The sequence below is a fragment of the Melospiza georgiana genome, chromosome 12 (assembly GCF_028018845.1).
Source record: "Melospiza georgiana isolate bMelGeo1 chromosome 12, bMelGeo1.pri, whole genome shotgun sequence".
In the NCBI taxonomy this organism is placed as follows: Eukaryota; Metazoa; Chordata; class Aves; order Passeriformes; family Passerellidae; genus Melospiza; species Melospiza georgiana.
In genome coordinates this window covers 1013539-1035103 of record NC_080441.1, presented here as the reverse complement: position 1 = coordinate 1035103, position 21565 = coordinate 1013539, and the positions used below count along the sequence as shown (strand labels likewise).

The following is a 21565-nucleotide window of genomic DNA, read 5'->3' as shown; positions in this document are numbered from 1 at the left end:
GTTTGGGGACCTATTTTATTTCTGCCAGGCTGCTCAGCCCCGCTCACAGCGTGCACAATCCTTTGTGCTGTCCAGGAGGAATTTCTTGGTGTAACATTTCCAGGCACAGAGGTTTTATGCGGCAGTCAAGCCACGCTGCAGATATGATAGATTTTTCTGGGCAAATTGGAACACGGAGTAGAAAACTGAAAGGATGCACCAGTCATAGCCAATGAGCCTCTTATTGTCCTGAATAAAAATCAAATGCCTTTTAATCATTTCAAACATTCTTCTGGGTATCAATTAGTCACACATTAATATCAGTATTGCTTCTCTTCCCCAGTTCACATCAGATTAAATTCTCCCCTGTCATATACACTCACTCTCACTAGCTTCATGGAAAACTAGTAATTGTTCCCTCTCCATTGGCATTGATGGGAGATCTTCATCAGAACTGCTTTTTGTACAGAGGACCTGCTTGTCATCCTAAGGACGCTAAGAGGTTTTCCCCCAAAATTATTGTCTTTTCATAAAAAATCCTTTTTTTTTTTTTTCACTCTGAAATCCTGAAGTCTGAGCCAGAGCATTAGAGAATGGGAAAAAAAACCCCAACATTTTCATGAGTGCCATCCTGCAGTTTGTGCCCCTGTGTGCATCCCAGCCACGTGTCTCCCTGTCAGGACGGGGGGACACCAGGGGTTGCACAGGGGTTTGCTGCTCTCGATCCCCCAGAGCAAGGCTGGCTATTCAGAACACTCCCTGAGCAGAGCAGCAGTGTGGAGGGCTCTGATCCCGCTCCTTGCCCGCCGTGGGGCAGCCGTGCCCAGCACTGCCAGTGCTGCAAGGGGCCTGTGCTATTTATTGAGCTTTATTAACTCCCAGCCCCGGGAGCTCCTCACCTCTTGCAGCTAATTCAGACGCCCGACTCCTGATGGAGTTGCAGTGATTGCCATTAAAAAGCTTGACATTTACCTTACAACAGTAATAAAATAATAATGCCTAATTTGGTTTATGAGTGGTATTTGCAGTGTTTCCTGTGCCTTGAGTGGGGGATATGGTGAAGATCTGCTGATCAATTATGTCTGCTAAGCAGCACTGCTGTAATTCTTTCCTGTAATCAGAACCATCTTTCAGCAGAGCTGCTCCAAAGTTTTCCTCTGAAACTCTAATTTTGACAAGAAAAGAAAATGTTTTCAAATACTTGAGTTTCCAGTGAATAACAAAAGCTTCCGAGATGGAACTTTCTGGTGGGAAGTGGAGACAGACAAGCCTGGTGCCTGCACAGATTTGCTGCATTTAGATTTCCAGAACCCCTCAGATGTTTTCAAAGGCTGCCTGCGATTGCTTTCCATTAAAAAGGGGGGTGTTTTTCTCCTCCAAATAACCTTGTCAGTATGATTCCCTTCTCTTACAGCCATCTCAGATATCAACCCCCCCAGTGTGTTTTCTGCTGAGGGGCTGTGGGTGAGTGAGCAGCTCCTGCTGCTGCGGGGCCAGGAGCCCAAACCCCTTTGCAGGGAGCAGATCCACACCAGGGCAGCCCCAGCACCCACACATGTGCACAGGGCTCTCCCCAGGCTATTCAGCATCTCCACTCCTGCCCCTCCGGGATTTACCCCTCCTTGCAGGCAGCAACATCCCAGTGCTCACAGAGCCAGTGCCAGACCTGCTAAAAGCAATTTCTTTCTCCATTTCTCATCCTGAGCAAAATTCGATGTGGATTTTCTTTTTTCAGTGCAATTTTAATTAGCGCATGATGCACTTTGGGTTTTTATTAGAGTAAACAGCTTGGAAAAAAAGTCCATGCCAGCTCTTCTACACCAGGGAGCCTCATCCTGTTCAGACCAGAAACCTCACGCTGGATTTCTGAAAGCCTTTCTTAAGATGGGTTCATTTCCATGAAGAAACGCTACCATTTCAACAAATGGAAATTTTTGAACGTAATAAAAAAGAAAAAAAAATTAGTCAGGAAATTCCTGGCTAGGCCAACTTTGGGGTGGGGCTGTGCACGAGAGGGAGAGCTGAGGGCTCACCCCAACACATGGGCTGCACACATGGCAGACATGGGCACAGTGCATGGCCTGGCACACCCTGCTCAGGTGGGCACAGCGCATGACCTGGCACACCCTGCTCAGGTGGGCACAGTGCATGGCCTGGCACACCCTGCTCAGGTGGGCACAGTGCATGGCCAAGCACACCCTGCTCACCTGGCTGCACACATTACACACACACCTTTGTGCACACACTGTCCCCTGCCACCCTGTGTTCCCTGCCATCCTGTGTCCCTTGCTACACCTGTGTCCCCTGCCATGCCATGTCCCCTGCCATGCCCGTGTTCCCTGCTACACCTGTGTCCCCTGCTATACCTGTGTCCCCTCCCATCCCATGTCCCCGGCCATCCCATGTCCCCTCCCATCCCATGTCCCCTCCCATCCCATGTCCCCTCCCATCCCATGTCCCCGGCCATGCAGGGACCCCTCTGGCATCTCCCGGGCTGTTCCCCCACACTCAAGGACAGTGCAGCAGTGTCCCTGTCCCCAGGCTCATGGGGCACTGTCAGTCCGGCCATGTCCAGCCATTGGCACAAGGGCCGGGCTGGTACAGCAGCACAGGTCAGAGAGAAGCCTGTCTGTCCCCGGCCATGTGACAGCCACCCCCCAGTGTGACAGCCACCCCCCAGTGTGACAGCCACCCCCCAGTGTGACAGCCACCCCCCAGTGTGACAGCCACCCCACAGTGTGACAGCCACCCCACAGTGTGACAGCCACCCCCCAGTGTGACACCCACACACGGCGGGGCCAGCTGACATTTCTGGTGCGTGTCCCTGCCGGGGTGCCCTGGCCCTGCCTCCCCGCGGGTGCAGCCCAGGCTGGGGCAGCAGCACAGATCACAGCTGACATTTCTGGTATCTGTCCCTGCCGGGGGTGCCCTGGCCCTGCCTCCCCGCGGGTGCAGCCCCCTCGGTGACTCCCCCTCGGGCGGGCCGGCCGCTCGCACACGGAGCGCGCACACCATGGGAGGGACGGCGGGGCGCAGCCCGGAGCGCTGCCGCTTTCTGGACGTGAGTGCTCGGCCGGCCTGTGCCCGGTCCCCGCACGGCCCGAGGGGGGCTGTCCCTCCTGCCGGGACCCTCGGCACAGCCCGGCCATCGCCGCTTTCCCTTCCGCAGGCAGAAGCGGCCAAGGCGCGGGAGAAGGGCTGCCCCAGGTACCAGCTCTGCGGACTGCTCTTCAGCCTGCTGCTCCTCTCCCTCATCCTGATATGTTTTGGTGTCAGGTACCTCTGGAACCCAGCGCCCAGAAAAGTAAGTAAAAACTCTTTGATCCGGCGTTTCAGAGCGTCGCTGCCCCAGACAGAGCTGTCCCCCTCCCCTTGGCTCGCTGAAACTTTTAACAACTCTCCAAAACCCAGGCAGGCAACTTCACAAAATGCGTTTTATCTCAGACCACGGGTATTCGTGGGACTTTTAAAAATCTTTGTATTATTCATAACTAGCTTTTACTTTATGCAGGCTGGTTTTCTCCCCCGTCACCGCGCTCTATCCCCAGTTGACAATTACAGGGGATGGGAGCTACGCCATGAAGAGTTAAAGTTTCTCTTATTTCACCGGCAGCAAATTTTATGACAAGTAAGAAAATATTTTCCATTTCATTTCAATTATCTTGCCAGAAACCGGTGGAAAAGTCATTATGCCACCGCATAAAGAGGAGAGAAAGCCAGGACGCAGCGGTGATTGATTGTCATGGATTATATTTCTTACTTTAATGTGTCTGCAATGTGAGGGACGGTGAGACGGATTAGCTTCTGCAGGAGCCTGTGCTAACAGGATTGGGCTCCTTTATCCCCAGCTGCAGCCCAGCGCGGTGTGAGCGCTCTGTCGGGGCGGCAGCAGGGCTGTGCTTCCCCAGCCGTCTGTGCCCGCTGCTGCCTGGCATCCTGGCACTGCTGCCAGAACCCTTTTATCCCACAGCCCGAGGGAACCCTTTAACCTTGAAACCCACAGCCTGCCTGCTGCCCCTCACCCTCCCTTCCTTCCAATCTCCCTGCTCATCCAGCAGGCCCCGCTTTGCACCCCGTCACCAGTGGGGTTTGCTGGCTCTCAAGAACATCTCCAAATTCCTGTGCACAGCCCAGGCAGCCTCTTTCCCATGCTGGCATCTCCGCTCTGCTCCCTGCACTGTCCTGGAGCTGCTCCAGCCGGGCCAGGCCGCCCTCCTGCTGGGCAAAGGAAGCACCCTGCTCGCTGGAAACTTTATCTTCTTATCAGCAAATAGAAATAAATACCCCCTGAAAGAAAAGGAAAAACAATAAAAGCCATATGTTCCTCCAGAATCCTGCCAAGACCATTATAAAGTCTCTACTGTTCCTAGAAAAACAGGGGTCATGCCAGCCGTGAGGGGAAGAGGCTGTTAACCCCTGCAGGGGCGGTTTTCTCCAAGCACAGACAATGCCACAGCCTCAGCAGGGACAGCCAGAGCCCGGGGTGTCCTCAGCGGTGGAGGATGGAGTCCATGCAGCACTCCCCGATGGGCAGGGCAGCAGGGTGTGAGGTCAGGAGAGAGCAGAGCTGCTCCTGCAGCAGAGATGCAAGACACCCCCAGCGCCCGGCACTGCCCCGTCCCTGTGCCTTCTCCAGCTGGCCCAGGAGTCCCCAGGACAAACAGGCTGGAGGGGGCTGGAGGTTGGTAACCCTCAAAGATGTCAGCCAAGGGGAATTAAACTCTTTAAAGAACATGAAACCCTTCGAGCTTCCTTCATGTAACTGGAGAGTGGAAGAAAGCTTGGAAGAAGAGTCGTTCCTCTGAGGGGTGGCCTTGGACACGGCTCTGCCCTCTGCACAGCAGCCTCGTCCCGGCCAGCACAGCTGATGATTCAGCTAACGAGGGGCTCATCACAGCCTCACACAGGGACATATTTCAACCATTCAGCAGCAAGTGTCATCTTTAGCCCTATAAAACATCTCCTAGCTCTCTGAGCAGCGCAGGGCTGGCAAAGCCCAAGTGGCTTAGCTGGCTGCTCTGCTGGCCAAAGTCATTCTCTGTAAATGGAGAGGCACTTGAAGGTAAGGTGCCACCCGGGATCCTGCCCTCCTTGAAGTGATTTATGGCACTGTGTGCATTTTGTCAGTCAAAACCAGCGACCTTCCACCCATTTTAGGCTTCAGACTGTTTCACCGTATAATGAAATCCATGGAGAGCTGTATATCTTCACAAAGTCTTCCTGCAGACCATCAGGAGATGTCCGTGGCTGCCAAGGCACACATCTCTCCTCTAACCTCTGAGCAGAATGTTCCCATCAGCTCCCATTTGCACAGGCAGTTCTGCACCCAGGTGGGGGCCAAACAGGTGATACCAATGCTGGGAGCACAGCTCAGGGGCTCTGAACCCCGAGGGGAGGGATGTGCAGCCACCAGGGACTGTGAACGGGGGCTGGCACCGAGGGCAGAGCTCCTGCCCCTCGCCAGTGGGGCCAGCATGTCCTGCCCTGGTTCATGGCCATGGGATGAGCAGGGCTCTCCCCTCGCTGTGTGTCCATGTCTGCTCCATCTCTGCTCCATCTCCTGCCCTCCTTCATGGCCATGCCATGGGATGAGCAGGGCTCTCCCCTCGCTGTGTCTCCATCTCTGCTCCATCTCTGCTCCATCTCTGCTCCATCTCCTGCCCTAGTTCATGGCCATGCTGTGGGATGAACAGGGCTCTCCCATTGCTCTGTCTCCATCTCCTGCCCTGGTTCATGGCCATGCCATGGGATGAACAGGGCTCTCCCATCGCTGTGTGTCCATCTCTGCTCCATCTCTGCTCCATCTCCTGCCCTAGTTCATGGCCATGCTGTGGGATGAACAGGGCTCTCCCATTGCTCTGTCTCCATCTCCTGCCCTAGTTCATGGCCATGGGATGAACAGGGCTCTCCCATTGCTCTGTCTCCATCTCCTGCCCTAGTTCATGGCCATGCCATGGGATGAGCAGGGCTCTCCCATTGCTGTGTCTCCATCTCTTCTCCCTGCCCCATGGGCTTGAGGGGATTTGCAGAATCCCTTTGACTTCCCCGCGGCACCGTTGGATCTGGGAAATGAGGCTCCCCAGGGCCCGGCAGCTCTCGTTTTTTCTCAGGATCGTTTTTGTGCTTCAAAGAGCATCTGCCACCCCTCATCCTGGCAGGGTCAGGCATCCACAGGGACCGAGGGCTGCCGGAGTGCGAGAGGAGAGGAGAGGAGAGGAGAGGAGAGGAGAGGAGAGGAGAGGAGAGGAGAGGAGAGGAGAGGAGAGGAGAGGAGAGGAGAGGAGAGGAGAGGAGAGGAGAGGAGAGGAGAGGAGAGGAGAGGAGAGGAGAGGAGAGGAGAGGAGAGGAGAGGAGAGGAGAGGAGAGGAGAGGAGAGGAGAGGAGAGGAGAGGAGAGGAGAGGAGAGGAGAGGAGAGGAGAGGAGAGGAGAGGAGAGGAGAGGAGAGGAGAGGAGAGGAGAGGAGAGGAGAGGAGAGGAGAGGAGAGCGCTGCCGCTGCTGCCTCTGGTGCGGCTCCCCGGGGATGCGCCCGCCGGGCAGCCGGCTGCCAACGCCCCGCAGCGCTGCAGCAGCCCTCGAGGAGCTCTTTGATCCGCAGGCAGTCCTTGATCTCCTCCAGGCAGAGAGAGGCTCTTCCCTCTGGCTTTCGGGAGAAGCAGGAGGCACAGAGATGGAGCGGGTGAGCCGGGGACACCGTGATGGAGCAGAGCAGCCAGGGATGCAGGGGGCAACAAGCAGACCAGGGAGAAGGAGAATAAAGCACCTGTGGATTCGGGAATTCAGTCCAGCCTGGGCTGTAGCCGGGCTCGTGCCACAGAGAGCACCAGCCAAGGCTGATCTGAGGCAAGGCTCCTGCTGCAGGCGTGTGAGCAGCATCTTCTCCCAGGTGTGACACACGTCCCAGGCTTGACACACATTACACCCCTCACCCTGGCTGCAGCCTGCCCTTTCACACAGCCCAGGCCCTGCCTGGGAGCTGCCTCCCCTCGTGCTGTCCTGGGGATTGCTGTGGCTCGCAGCTGGGCTTGAGGGAGCAGCCAGAGCCATGGTCACACACCCAGCACAGCCTGCCCACCCGCTGGACAGCCTGTGAAACCAGACCCCGGTGTGGCTTTGGCCTCCAGGTCTATGACATGGAGCACACGTTCTTCAGCAACGGTGAGAAGAAGAAGATTGTGATGGAGATTGACCCCCTGACCAGGACAGAGACCTTCAGCAGCGGGAATGGCAGCGAGGAGATCCTGGAGATCCATGACTTCAAAAACGTGAGTGTGGCGGCTTGTCCCTGAGGCCCTGCAGTCCTGCAGAGGGACTGATGGGTCCTGTAGGACACTGTGAAGCCCCCAGAGCAAGTCCCAGGACTATTTGTTCCTGCATCAGGGACAGCAGGACCCAGACACCCTGGGGATGCTCTCAAAGCAAAGGAGATGTGCTATCTACATGAGCTTCCACCTGTATTTAACAGCGCTGTGGTTCAGTTCCAGTGGAATACATCCTGGAAGCAGAGCCAGTTATTGGATTTACCCTTGCAAAGGAAGGCAATGATCATCAGTCTATCTGAGCCCAGTGCATTTGTCTGTCTGGAGAGCATTAAAACCTCATGACACTGAAGAAGGCTCTCTATGAAACCTAATTAAAATTTGTAGGGAAATACCCTGTGCAGTGACATATGGCAGAGTTTTGAGCTAATAACCTAGCAGGAACTGGGGGCTGAATGTTCATAAAACCAGAACGGTCAGATGCTATTCTGCATATTTTTATTTATTATAATGAGAGCTCATGATAGTTACCAGGAGAAGAGGAGCAGAGTAAAATTTTATGACTACCTGCCTTAAAATATTTGTAAAAAGCCCAGTTCTCCCAAACCATAAAATGCAATATCCCTTATGAGAACCTGTTAGTACATCTTAGCAGCGCTGCTGAACGGAACTGGCACAAAAATAGCAACAGGAAAAATATGACTAAACCTTCCTCCTCCAGCTGTACCCTGCCTCCAGTGGGTTATCCATCCTGCTCTCTGCCCTGACTGCTTTTTGGGTGTTTGCTTCCATCCTGTAGGGAATTACCGGCATCTTCTTTGTGGGACTTCAGAAATGTTTCATCAAAACTCAGCCCAAAGTCCTGCCTGAGACCACAGAGGCCAAGATCCCTGAGCTTGAGGTAGGTGAATGGAGCAGGGCTGCCCCGCCCTGTGAAACCCACTGCTCTCCCTGGCATCGGGCTGCCACCCCTGCTGCCTTCCCAGAGATGTGCAATAAAGAAATAATGACTTGTGATCGCTTCATAAACTGATCTTATTTCAGAGGATTGCTTATGAAAACAAGCGAAAAGAGACGGGATTAGAAAGCAACAGACAAAAGCCTCTCAGCACAATACCAGAGATCAAGGACAATAATCCTGTTGTAGTCAAAAGGTCGTAAGGCAGCTCAGGATTAGCAGGCACCAAAAAGTCAATCAAATTGTTTTCTCCAAGATTTGAGCCTCATGTTTTCAAAGAGAATGAGGCAGAAATAAGGGATTTAAAAAGCAGCCACGTTTAAGAAATGCAAATTGAGAAAACCCTTGGCATGCAGACCTGAGGGGTGGGAAGCACCAGGCTGGGGCCACTTGCTTGTCCTGCATGGACCTCTGTGCCACTGATGTGCCTGATTGCTTCCTGCACACGTTTAGCTGCCCTGCACCCTGCTGCAAGGAGCCTTGCATGCTGCATGCAAGAGTGTGGGCTCCATGACTGAACCCTCCCTGACAGTGGGACCTGCAGGGACAGCAGTGTCCTTTGTCCCCATCCCTGGAGGTGGCACAGGGCACAGCCTTCCTGCCTCCTCGTTTGCAGACTGAATCCCCCCCCAGGGAAGCTGCTGCAGATAAAACGCCAGCAGGACACGTGTTTGAAATGAAGCGTGGGCAGAAACATTTCCCTGAATCATGACCCAAATTCCCAGACACCGATTCTTTGATTATGCCCTAAGAAGCTCATAGATCTTCCCAGCCACCGTCGTAAAAGGGATATAACTTGCCAGGCTGTAGCAGAACATTGCCCCGGGTAGGGAGCTGGGATGTAAAAGCCAGTGAGATAAATGTAGATTTAAGCTCCAGTCATGTCTTCCTGGAGCCTGCACGCTGCCAGGTCCTGCAGGCAGCACCTCCCCGACCCTGCAGCTTCCACCAGGCTCCAAAAATGACCCAGACTCGCTCGGGTTGTGGTGGCTCCCTCCTGTGACTTCCCAAAGCCGTAAGGAAAAACTCTATAAAAGAGATATACAGCTCGGGATGCCTTCTGGAGAGAAAAACGCTTTTTGCCAGCTTGCTCTATGGGCTACCACCACCAACACAGAGAAGGTTGCCTTGGCAGGGAGCTCACGCAGACCCATCCCATAATCTTTATATATCTCCCTCCCTAAGTGCCTGCCAAAACACACCATGGACTAATGCAACGGCAGAGACATGTGGTATAAATTACTGAACACAGCCGTGCAAGGAATTTCTGTGAGGAGTAAATTAAAGTGTTCGATCAAAAAATCAGCAGCAGAAGGAGAGAGGAATTAAATCCTAGGAGCAAAGTAGAGCAGAGGTGGTTTAATCTTGTGTTTTAAATGATTAAGGGGGCTCCAAAAGGATCTTCCAGTTAGTGGGGACTGGGCAGGAAAAGGGTCTGGGGTGATGAACTAAGAGAGGAGAGAGAAGGGTGGTGAGGGCTGTCAGGGTATTGCATGTGCATCCCATGAGCACCACGAGCCAAGGCAGGTGAGGTCCAGCTGCTCTCTGGGAGGGCAGAGGTGCCTCTAAGCCAAGGGCAGGTGTCTCACCACGCCAGGGTAATGTCTTGCTCTTCTTCCAGGGACAGGAAATCACCACCACCTACTTTGAGCAGTCTGTGGTCTGGGTGCCTGGGGAAAAGCCCATTCAGAACAAGGAATTCCTGAGGAGCTCCAAAATTTTTGACATCTGCAAAAACGTGACCATCTTCTGGATCCACCCCACGCCAATAGCAGGTACAAGGAGCCATCTCCTCCCCAAGGGCCCTGCCTGTGGCCCTCTGCCATGTCCCCTCTGTGCCATGCTGGGAGCCCACTTTCACAGCCTCGTGTACATCTCAGGCATGAGCTCCACAGGAGATCCTGGCCAGTGTAATAGCAGGGGCTGAAGATTCTCTGCACAAAGCACTTGTCTCTGCCAGCTCCCCGCCGCCCTGCGCTTTGCAGAGTGGCCGCCCTCCTCATAACAAGGGAGAGAAAAAAAATAATCCCTTGTACCTGCAAAGAAAGCAGCACTGCTGGAAACTGGGACGCCCAAATCCTCGTCCCCACATGAACATCAGAGTGCGAGCAGACATCTGCATCTAAATCGCACGGCGGGGTTGCCACCTCCAGCTGCTCACTGCACGGCCCTCGCAGAGGTTGTGGCCTCTGAGATGTGCTGCTGTAATTACCTGCTCTCTCTAACCCACTTCCAGCCCAATGAGGCAGTTTAAAAGTCCCTGCTGAGCAAACTCCCTCTGCTCTGCAGCCACGGAGGCACATGGCTTGGATCACAGGTACAGGCCAGCTCACCTGTGCTCCGGAGGGCAGCTGGGCACCCCAGCTCCCTGGTGCAGGGAGGCTGGTGTCCCTGACTGCTGTCCCCTTTCTGCTTCCTTGTCCCTGCTGCTGCACCCCCCTGCAGCAGTGTCCTGGCTCAGTGAGTGCACCAGGGGGCATCCAAAGCCCTTGCCAGGACAGCAGTGCCCAAGGCTGCCTGGCACCTTCCCCAGTAGAGGAAATTATTGCTGCTGTGGTTCCTTCCTAAGCTAAGAGAGCTGAAACTGGGCATGATGTGCCCCACATCTTGTTGCTCTGATGGGACCCTACAAACCCACCCCCCAGCAGCAGAGCCCAGCAGGAGGATGTGCTTCTGCACACCCACAGCCCCACGCAGGAGATGCCAGCAGCACCCACCCATGGGCATGGGGATGGACGGGCCCTGCCCAGGGCTCCCTCAGCCCTGCCCAGGCTGGGTGACAGCAGGAGGCAATGGAGCACTGCTTTGCACTGGGCTTTTTGTGTACCTTGGCACCAAATTCTGGTGGAGACGCTCATTCTTGCTGCTGCATTTCCCCCGTTCTGTGGTTACTGACAGCGACATTTGGACTCTCCCTGCAGCTCCTGAGCTGGCCAACCTCGAAGGGGCAGAAGAAGAAGAGCCTGAGCTGCAGATGGACAGCCAGAGCTGGCTGGACGGGGGGAACGAACACAAGGAGCTGCAGGAGAACACACGGGCAGGGCCCAAGCGTCGGGCACGGCAGCTCACCGAGGAGGACCTGCCCGTCAATGACTATGTGAGTGAGGGAATCCCACCCTGGGCTGCCTACGTGAGTGAGGGAGTGAGAGAATCCCACCCTGGGCTGCCCTGCGTGAGTGAGGGAGTGAGAGAATCCCACCCTGGGCTGCCTACGTGAGTGAGGGAGTGAGGGAATCCCACCCTGGGCTGCCCTGTGTGAGTGAGGGAGTGAGGGAATCCCACCCTGGGCTGCCCTGTGTGAGTGAGGGAGTGAGAGAATCCCACCCTGGGCTGCCCTGCGTGAGTGAGGGAGGGAGGGAGTGAGTGAGTGAGTGAGTGAGTGAGTGAGTGAGTGAGTGAGTGAGTGAGTGAGGGAATCCCACCCTGGGCTGCCCTGCGTGAGTGAGGGAGTGAGGGAATCCCACCCTGGGCTGCCTACGTGAGTGAGGGAGGGAGGGAGGGAGGGAGGGAGGGAGGGAGTGAGTGAGTGAGTGAGTGAGTGAGTGAGTGAGTGAGTGAGTGAGTGAGGGAATCCCACCCTGGGCTGCCTACGTGAGTGAGGGAGGGAGGGAGGGAGGGAGGGAGGGAGTGAGTGAGTGAGTGAGTGAGTGAGTGAGTGAGTGAGTGAGTGAGTGAGTGAGTGAGTGAGGGAATCCCACCCTGGGCTGCCCTGCCTGAGTGAGGGACCCGCCCTGGGCTGCCCTGCCCACCGTGTGCCCCAGCTTGTGCTCCTTGGGATGATGATGCCCTGTGCATGCCCTGGGGTGTCTCCACGGCCCCGGGGAGCCCTGCTCCCCCCCTGGGGTTGTCCTGTCCCCTCTCCCGGGTGCCTCAGCCCCGCAGCCCCTCTGACCGCGTCTCTTGCCGGCAGTCGGAGAACGGGCTGGAGTTCCACCCGCTGTGGGATGAGCGGGGCTACTGCTGTGCCCAGTGCCGCCGTGCCCAGCGCTACTGCCGGCGGGTGTGCGAGCCGCTGCTGGGCTACCACCCGTACCCGTACTGCTACCAGGGCGGCAGGGTCATCTGCCGGGTCATCATGCCCTGCAACTGGTGGATCGCGCGCATGCTGGGCAGGGTGTAGCGGGCACGGTGTAGCCGGGCACCGTGTAACCGGGTAGGGTGTAACCGGGCAGGGTGTAACCGGGCACGGTGTAGCCGGGCCGTGCCCGCTGCCCGCCTCCAGGAGCCGCTGGCACGCCGACAGCGCCGCGGGGCACTGCCCGGCCGGCGCCCGGTGACCCTGTGCCCCTACCCGGGCAGTGCCCGGTGATCCCGCACCCCTGCCAGCTGGTGCCCGGTGATCCCGCACCCTGCGCTGCCCCCGCGGGGCTGCGGGAGCCAGGCTGGGCAGCAAGAGGCAAACAATAAACGTCCTGTATGAGCGATTGCAAAGAGAACTGAAGTCCTTTAGTGTCAGTGTGGTGCTCGATGGGTGTGCGAAGGATCTGATTGTGGGGCTGCCTCCCAAGGGATCTGATTGATTGCGGGGCTGCCTCCAGGAGCACCCAGAGCCCAGTGCGGGCGCTGCAGCCTGCGGAGGGCCCTGGTGCTGCTGGGGCTGCTCAGCACGGCCCGACCTGTTCCAGCCTGCTCCGACGGGCTCCGTTCAGCTGCTGACAGCTCAGGGGTGCCACCAGCACAGGCACAGGGAGCTGGCACAAGGGGCTCCCTGAGGAACCGAGCAGCCAAAGTCACAGCGAGTCCACTCCTATGGAGGACCCCAGGTGGCACCAGCTGTCCCCAGCCCTGTCACCAACAAATGGGCGAAGCCTGAGCTGCAGGAGGGAAGGAGTAAGTCCTGAGCACTGCCGCTGCCCTGAGCAGGACAGTGCCTGCCAAAGGGCTGAAGGCTTTCCCCAAAACCCCTGTGCACCCTGGGCACATTTCTGCCCATGACCCTGGGCTCGTGCCAAAGCCAGGTGCCAGATGTCACCCCAGGGGCCAGCTGCTGCTGAGGAGCTCTGGCACCCTCAGTGTCACCAGGGGAGCACACTGCCGTGGCTGCAATGTGCAGACAGAGCAGGGAACGGGGACAGGTGCCAGGTGTGGCATCCCCAGGGCTGCCAGACCCCCCTCACGTCCCCGCAGCCAATCTCCAGCCCAGCTCCCAGCTCTGACACACTATGCCTCACACCCCGAGGCAGGAGGCTCAGCCAGCCAGGAGCTGACAGCAGCCTGGTTTACTCACCTGGGATAAATGCATCATGAGGGTTTGGGGCATTTCCCTCCCTCAGCAGCCAGGCTGGCCCATACCAGGGCACTGCTGGGCTGGGACAGCTTTGGCCAGAGGGGTGACACTGACAAAGGGCCACCACTGGTGGCTTCCCTGCTCTGGTCACACCTGCCTCCTCCCTAGAACAGGACAGGCAGCCCCACATCCAGCCAGACACAGCTCAGCTTGTTTGAGTTCAGTGCCTGAGACCCAAAAATCCCACAAGCTTGGCAGAGGAGCTTCACTGCTTCACTGCAGCACCAGGCTCACAAAGGCAGAGGCTTGCTGACAAAACAGCCCAAAACGAGCAGTAACAGATGAATTTAAAAGCTTAAATGCACATTTCTTGCCCTGGGGAGCAGCTGGGGCCTGGCACTGCCCTGCCCCTTGCTCCAAGCCAGCAGGCCAAGCATGGCTCACACTGGGCTGAAGTTACTCACCCTGCTCCTGGGCTGGGGTGCTCCAGGCCCTCTGCTCCAGCACTGTTACACAACCGCTGCTATGAAGAAAATTCAATTACAGAAGTTATTTGCAGGCAGAAGTGCACCAGTGCACATTGGAGGAATGCAAACTGCAGTGGCCAGAGGTTCCTGGCTGGCCCAGAGTGAGCAGATCAGCCCTGGGGGGATTTGCTGCTCTTCAAGGAGAGGAATTTCCAGGACACGAAAAGAAAAGTCAAGGAGGTTTCATAGAGTAAAATATCTTAATATTTATTGTGTCTCAGGACAAAAAGGATTCTACTCAATACATAAAATGAGTTGAAGCAGCATATAATACTGACAATCAAGTCACAGCTGAATCGGTGCAAGGACACCTACCAAGGTAAAGGCACCAGGAGCTACATCACCAAACCTCACTACAGCTTACAAGAACCACTACAGCCCGTCCTTAAAGAAGTACAACTATAAAAAAGTATATAAAACCCAGGCAGGGAGGAGGCAGCTTGGCAACAACCTTGCTGAGCCAAGGCTTCAGGCAGGCAGGACTGAGTTTCACAGCCCTGCCTCGAGAACAACTGTGTCTGGAGAGCGAGGGGGTGTCCAGGGGCTGCCCAAGGCAAGGGGGAGCACCCCTTTCCCAGTGGAGGCACTGAAGATGAGCACTGGGACACCCGGGGGCTGTGCTGAACCAGCACAGTCAGCTCAGCACAGGGTGGCACTCAGGAGCCACCACAGCCACACCAGTTATCACCCAGGCAGTGGCACAGCAGAGTAGTGTCAGGACAAGTCCCTGAGTGCAGCAGGACAGCTGCTGCACTCCCTTCTGTGAGCTAGCTGAGAAGAAGATCAGTCAGTTCAAAGCAAGATTTCACGACGTGGCATCCAGGGGAACACCTGAGGGGGAGGCATCCTCCCCAGCCATTCCCTGCAAGGCACACAGAGAGTGTTAGCAGGCAGGATGGATTTACATGGATTATACACAGGGTCAAATGGCACGGGGTCAAATGGCACGGGGTCAAATGGCACAGGGTCAAATGGCACGGGGTCAAATGGCACGGGGTCAAATGGCACGGGGTCAAATGGCACAGGGTCAAATGGCACAGCAGACCTGGTCCTGCAGGTGCCCTCTGACCCTAAACCCCCCACACGTGGTACCCTCACCCCATGGGTGACCAGCAGCAGCCCCCAGGCTCACAGACATACCCAGCCACAGGCACAGAGCTCTGGGGGCCAGCTACACCATCTCATACTGGTTGTTGGTGATGTACCGGGACAGGCAGCAGGACAGGATGATGCCAATCAACTGGAAAAGAGAAAAAACAAACCCTGCATGTCAGAAGGAGCCAAAAGCAGGGAGAGGTGTTTTCAGGAGAAAACCTGACAGATTGACCCAGGTTTTATGAAATCCAAGGATGGACAGTGGGGTTTGCAAACCACCACAAGGCTGCCTCAGAATCACCGACAGTGGCCGAAGCACAGGATCCTGGCAGCACCAACCAAACAAGCTCCTCACTAGAGATGCCCCAGGTCCCATCCCATTACAAGCTGCTTCATGAAGCATTGACTGTTTTATGGTGACTGCAGAGATGACACAGGTACCAGCAGTGTCACAGCCACTGGAGAATGGCAGCACCTCTCCCTGCTGCAAGGGCGCTGGGGAAGCAAGGCTGCTGCTCTCCCATCAGCAAGGTGCTGCTATCACACGTGCCCTGTTATCACAACACAGCCTCCCAGCACCTGTGCAGGCTCCAGGGCCAGACCCTGCATGACTCTGACCTCCACAAGCCAGGCTGCAGGCACATCAGCACAAAGGCTCCCTGTCTGAGGTGTGACCCCGCCAAGCCTGTCGAGGGGGCAATAAAAGCCAGGAACTGGCGACAATGCCCAAGCCTGCCATCAGCTGAGACAATGCTGCAGCTGGGAGTGTGTGTGCAGTTCAGCAGTGGTGTATCAGGCATATCTCAGTGAGCCCAGAGCCAGCCCAGCCCAGCCAGGGAGGAGCAGGCACAGCAGAGCAGCTCGGGCTCTCCCAAAGCCCTCAGCACCATGAGCTGCAGGCTCCCACCTCTCCCCAGTCCAGTCCATCTGTGACTGGCTCATACACAGTGACAGGCTCATACAGCAGAGTATCCCACAGGCTCCTGTCCCCAGTCCCAGCCAGCAGCACCCTGATGCTCACACCACAGCCTCTGGGTGCTGGGCCAAGGGGAGGCAGAGTGTGAGCCCCTCCGAATGAGGGCTGGCTGCTCAGCCCAGAGCCCAGCAGGCTGGCCCAGTGCAGCTGGAGCAGGGCCAGCTGCACATCCTGCAGCCAGGAAAGCCCTCAGCACCTCGGGAAAGCCCCGGCTGGGGGCAGGGGCCTCCTGCTTCCTGCCGGGACAGAGCTCTGGGGCTGGGCTGGCCAGCACACTGCTGCTGCTGCTGCTGCTGCAGGCAGTGCCCTGCACGGCAAAGTGAAGGAGACACTGCAGGAGAGGACACGGGGCAGGGTAGGGAGGTCAGCCACCAGCACAAGCAGTGCCACACCGGCACTCACGGTGACCCCACCACACAGGAGTGGTGCCAAACAGCCCCTGATAACAGTGAGGGTGGGTAGGAAAAGGAAGGGCACAGATCTGATCCCTGCCAACAGCAGGCACAGAGTTTGTCCATCTCTGTTTGTCTTTTCTTGGAGTCTGTTGTTTCACAGAGGAGATAATAATAATAATAATAATAATAATAGTAATAATAATAATAGTAATAATAATAGTAATAATAATAATAATAATAATAATAATAATAATAATAATAATAATAATAGTAATAATAAAAAACCTGGCCTCAAGGAAACAGAGCTGGGGCCTCAGCCCTGGGTGTGAGAGACCGGGGCCTGCACAGCGGTCAGGCTGAATGTAAGGGGAATCCACAGAGTGGCTGCTCCTCCCTGGCTGAAACCAGCCCTTTGTACACGCCAGACTTTGCACTGAAATGAAATCCCTCTGGAGACGTGCTGGCTTCACCCTGCCCTCCTCCCGAGCCAGACAAGGAGATTTACCTGGAAACACGCGATGCCAAAGGAGATTCCGGCCACAACGCTCATCTTGGACTCCATTGTTGACGTTACCAGGAAAAAACAACCCTGCAGAGGAAGCCAAGCAAGCACGTGGATGCAGTGCCTTGCACCCCAGGGGCACAGAGCAGCTCCTCCCCACAGCTCCAGGGGAAGATGCTCTGTGCAGGCAGCAGGGGGGTCCAGGCTGACCCCTCCTGCCAGGCCCCAGCACAGCCATTCGCAGTGCCCCAGCCCAGAGGCCTTATCAAGGGCAGCAGTGCCCTGGGGCTGCTCCCAGCCCCAGCCAGGTGACTCATCACAGGAGCCCTTGCATCACCCAACCATCCCTGAGCATGAGGTCACACACCCTCGGCACCGGCTCAGGACTTTGCACCCAAGGGACAGAGATGGCAGCACTGCTGAAACAAACTTTACTGGGAAGCTGCTCCTTGCTCACCTGTTCTTCAAATCACACATCCCCAAAGGCCAGAGCTTGGGTCGGGCTGGGCCCTGGCCTTGAAGGAAGGAGTGAGGGAGCCTCACACAGAAGGGAGGATTCCATACCCTTACCCACTCCAGGGGAGTCCCTGGGGCCCTGAACATCAGCATCAATGGGGCAGCTGTCCTTTCCAGCCTGCCAGGGACAGACTGGCCCTCCTGCACACACCCATCCCTGCCCTTCCCACCTCCAGGAGCAGCAGGCAGATTTTTCTGAGCTTAACTTACGTTCACAAACACTTTGAGCTGGGCCTTGTTTGGGTCTTTGAGATCTTGATCTGAGCAGTCGTTCTGGTTCTTGCAGCAGCTTCTGGGGATGCCCTTCTGGCTGAAGTACTCAGTCTTCTCCCAGTCAGAATAGTTCTGCACTCCACAGCAGTGCAGCTGGAGTGGGAAGCACATGTGGGGAGCCTGGTCACACCAGGGAACCGACCCCTGCTCCCCCATCTCACCAACATCTGCCAAATTCCAAAGCCACTGCCATGGCTCCCCCATCTCACCAACATCTGCCAAATTCCAAAGCCTGTGAGGGGATGCTGGTGCCACAGAGGCCAGAGGGGACACCCTGAGCCAGGGCAGCATTCCCACCTGCTGCCAGCCAGGGGCTGTCACCCATCCCCACCAGGGGCTCTCACCGTTCTCTGGATGGTGTCCACGGCCCCACTGTGAGGATCTGCAGTTGCATTGTAGTCCTTCAAGGCCAGTTCCAGGTTGCTCTCAAAGCTGGTCTTTATCTGTAGGACAGAGGTGTCAGGGCCCTGCTGTCCTGCTGTCCCTGCTGTCCTGCTGTCCCTGCTGTCCCTGCTGCCCTGTCCTGCTGTCCTGCTGTCCTGCTGTCCCTGCTGTCCCTGCTGTCCTGCCCTGCTGTCCCTGCTGTCCTGCTGTCCCTGCTGTCCCTGCTGTCCTGCTGTCCCTGCTGTCCTGCCCTGCTGTCCCTGCTGTCCCTGCTGTCCCTGCTGTCCTGCTGTCCCTGCTGCCCTGTCCTGCTGTCCTGCTGTCCCTGCTGTCCTGCTGTCCTGCTGTCCTGCTGTCCCTGCTGTCCCTGCTGTCCCTGCTGTCCTGTCCTGCTGTCCCTGCTGTCCCTGCTGTCCCTGCTGCCCTGTCCTGCTGTCCCTGCTGTCCTGCTGTCCCTCCCACCCCACGTTAGTCACCCCCGATGGCAGCAGTGGCTCCGGCCGTGGCCAGCAGCCATCTCCCAGCACAGGCAATTAGAGGCTGTATTAGAGGGCAGGCTGGGTGCTCGGTGGCAGCAGGGATGCTGTGTGTAATAACAAGGAGCTGCACCGTGCCAGCGCCCTCCCAAGCAGGCACAGAAACCCTCCCAGCAGCTTTAACTACTGAAATCATTGCAGAAGATAGACCAAAGCCAGAAATTACAGTCCAGGGCTACTCTGCCTGTTCTGACGGACTGACCCCGCACCCAGGCTGCTCCTCTGGGTCCTTACAGGGACCGAGCTGCTCGTTGTGATGGTTTAACCCTATCTTTGCCAAGCTAAGCACCGCTCCCAGGCAGCCCCTCTGTCCCTCGGTGACACTGGGGTAGAAGCAGCATCAAACTCACTCTGCAGCACTGGGAGCCGGCACTGGCCACCCAGACTCACCTCGTGCCTGAAGACGAACCCCACGATGGCGGCCACCAGGACGATGAGGAAGATGAGGGACAGGAGCATGGCATACTGTGGGCAGAAAGGATGGGATGGGAGGGGATGGAGGGGATGGGGCAGGACAGGAGGGGATGGGACAGGAGGGGAGAGTGGAGGAGGAGAGGATGGGATGGGATGGGATGGGATGGGATGGGATGGGATGGGATGGGATGGGATGGGATGGGATGGGATGGGATGGGATGGGATGGGATGGGATGGGATGGGATGGGACGGGACGGGATGGGACGGGAGAGTGGAGAAGGAGGGGATGGGGCAGGACAGGACGGGACGGGGCAGGGCAGGGATGGGACCAGGCAGGAATAGGACGGGGTGTTTGGGGATGGATCAGGACGGGTCGGGATGGATCAGGAGAGGAGGGGGCTCCATCCCGCCGTGTCCCGGGCCACCCACCAGCTTGAGCATCCAGGTGCTGCCGCGGCAGGTGGCGAAGCAGCCGAAGGTGCCCAGGAGGACAACGACGGTGCCAGCGCCCACCAGCACGAACGGGACATTGGTGGCTTTCTCGTCCAGCAGGGAGAAGTAGACGGCCAGGCTCACCCTACCCCAGATGCCCACGGCCAGCAGCACAATGCCCGACACCTGGTGGGGAGAGGGGAAAGCCGCGGTGGCTCGCGACTATCGCGACAGGGCGGCGCAGCCGCGGCGCGCGGCGGGGGAAGGGGCGGGCGGGCGCTCACCCAGAAGACGAAGGTGTAGGTGAGCAGCACGCTCTTGAGGCAGGTGATCACCGGCTTGGTCTGCAGCCGCCGCGACGGGGACGCCATGGCCGACTCGGGGCGGCCGCGGGACGGGCGGGCCGGGGCGGGGCCTCGCGACACGCCCCGGACACGCCCCGGACACGCCCCCGCACGGGCCGGGCCCGCCCCCCGCCGGAGGAGCCCGAGCGCTCACGGAAACGGCCGAGCGTACCGGCGGAGCCCGGCTCTGCGCCCCTCCGCCCGCAGAGGGCGCCCCGGCCACCCGTCAGGGGCCACCTCCTGTCCTGCGACACGTCTGTCCCCTGTCACCCCCTATCCACTGTCACCCCTGTCCTGTGACCCACTGTCCTGTGACATCCCCTATCCACTGTCACTCCCTGTCCTGTGACCCACTGTCCTGTGACCCACTGTCCTGTAACATCCCCTATCCACTGTCACCCCCTATCCACTGTCACCCCTGTCCTGTGACCCCCTGTCCTGTGACCTCCCCTATCCCCTGTCACCCCCTATCCACTGTCATCCCTGTCCTGTGACCCACTGTCCCTTATCACCCCCTGTCCTGTAACATCCCCTATCCACTGTCACCCCTGTCCTGTGACCCACTGTCCTGTGACATCCCCTATCTACTGTCACCCCTGTCCTGTGACCCACTGTCCCTTATCACCCCCTGTCCTGTAACATCCCCTATCCACTGTCACCCCTGTCCTGTGACCCACTGTCCTGTAACATCCCCTATCCACTGTCACCCCCTATCCACTGTCACCCCTGTCCTGTGACCCATTGTCCTGTCACCTCCTGTCCTGTAACATCCCCTATCCACTGTCACCCCTGTCCTGTGACCCACTGTCCTGTAACATTCCCTATCCCCTGTCACCCCCTATCCACTGTCACCCCTGTCCTGTGACCCACTGTCCTGTGACCCACTGTCCTGTAACATTCCCTATCCCCTGTCACCCCCTATCCACTGTCACCCCTGTCCTGTGACCCCCTGTCCTGTGACACACTGTCCCTTATCACCCCCTGTCCTGTAACATCCCCTATCCACTGTCACCCCCTGTCCTGTGACCCCCTGTCCTGTAACATCCCCTATCCACTGTCACCCCCTGTCCTGTGACCCCCTGTCCTGTAACATCCCCTATCCCCTGTCACCCCCTGTCCTGTCACCCCCTGTCCTGTAACATCCCCTATCCACTGTCACCCCCTGTCTTGTGACACCGCCTGTCCCGGGCCATCCTCTGTCCTGTGACACCCCCTTGTCTGATGTCACCGCCCGCCTGCCCCCTGTTACGACCTGTCCGGTATCATCTGCTGCCTAGCCCGTGCCACCCCGTACCTATCCCTGCTACCTCCTGTCCAGTGCCACTCCCTGCTTAGCCCGTGTCACCCTCTCTCCAGTGCCACCCACTGCCTCCCCCGTGACACCGCCTGCCGGCGTCACCCCCTGCTTGCCTCATGCCACTTCCTACCTGCCTGGCGCCACCCGCTGCCACCTCCCGCCTGTCCCGTGCCACACTGTGCCACCCGCGCCACCCCTTGCCCGACCCACGCCATCATTCCCTGCCTCCCCGGTGCCACCCCCCGCCTGTGCCGTGCCTGTGCCACCTCCTGCGCGGTGGCGGCCAGCGCCAGTCCCTGCTGTCCTGCTGCAGCCCTGCCGTGCCCCACGCCGTGTCCAGGTGTCCAGCGGGACAGCCGCCCCGCGCCCGGCACATGGCACTACCAGCACGCCGGGCTGCGTGGGCTGAGCCCTGCCGGGGGTGTCCCCGGGCTGCGGGGGCTGCGGGCTCC

The 21565-nt window shown here is 57.7% G+C and overlaps 2 protein-coding genes across 3 annotated transcripts; one reads left to right on the top strand and one right to left on the bottom strand.

Moving 5' to 3' along the window:
* Positions 1-2967: 2967 nt before the first annotated feature.
* Positions 2968-12358, top strand: TNMD (tenomodulin). The gene is made up of 7 exons (XM_058032814.1): positions 2968-3040; positions 3149-3283; positions 7103-7243; positions 8037-8138; positions 9817-9970; positions 11117-11292; positions 12106-12358. The coding sequence occupies exons 1-7, from the start codon at positions 2993-2995 to the stop codon at positions 12313-12315; spliced, it is 966 nt and encodes a 321-aa protein (XP_057888797.1). The 5' UTR covers positions 2968-2992; the 3' UTR covers positions 12316-12358.
* A 1780-nt stretch (positions 12359-14138) lies between these two features.
* On the bottom strand, positions 14139-19860 carry TSPAN6 (tetraspanin 6). Of its 2 annotated transcripts, XM_058032667.1 has the most exons (8): positions 19757-19860; positions 19470-19658; positions 19017-19091; positions 18051-18149; positions 17644-17799; positions 16921-17004; positions 15090-15189; positions 14139-14811 (listed from the first exon to the last, which is right to left on the bottom strand). In XM_058032667.1, exons 1-7 carry the CDS (start codon positions 19841-19843, stop codon positions 15121-15123), a joined length of 759 nt encoding a protein of 252 aa, XP_057888650.1. In that variant the 5' UTR covers positions 19844-19860; the 3' UTR covers positions 14139-14811; positions 15090-15120. The 2 variants fall into 2 exon arrangements, with proteins under 2 accessions (XP_057888650.1, XP_057888652.1); XM_058032669.1 differs by lacking the exon at positions 19017-19091.
* Positions 19861-21565: the final 1705 nt, after the last annotated feature.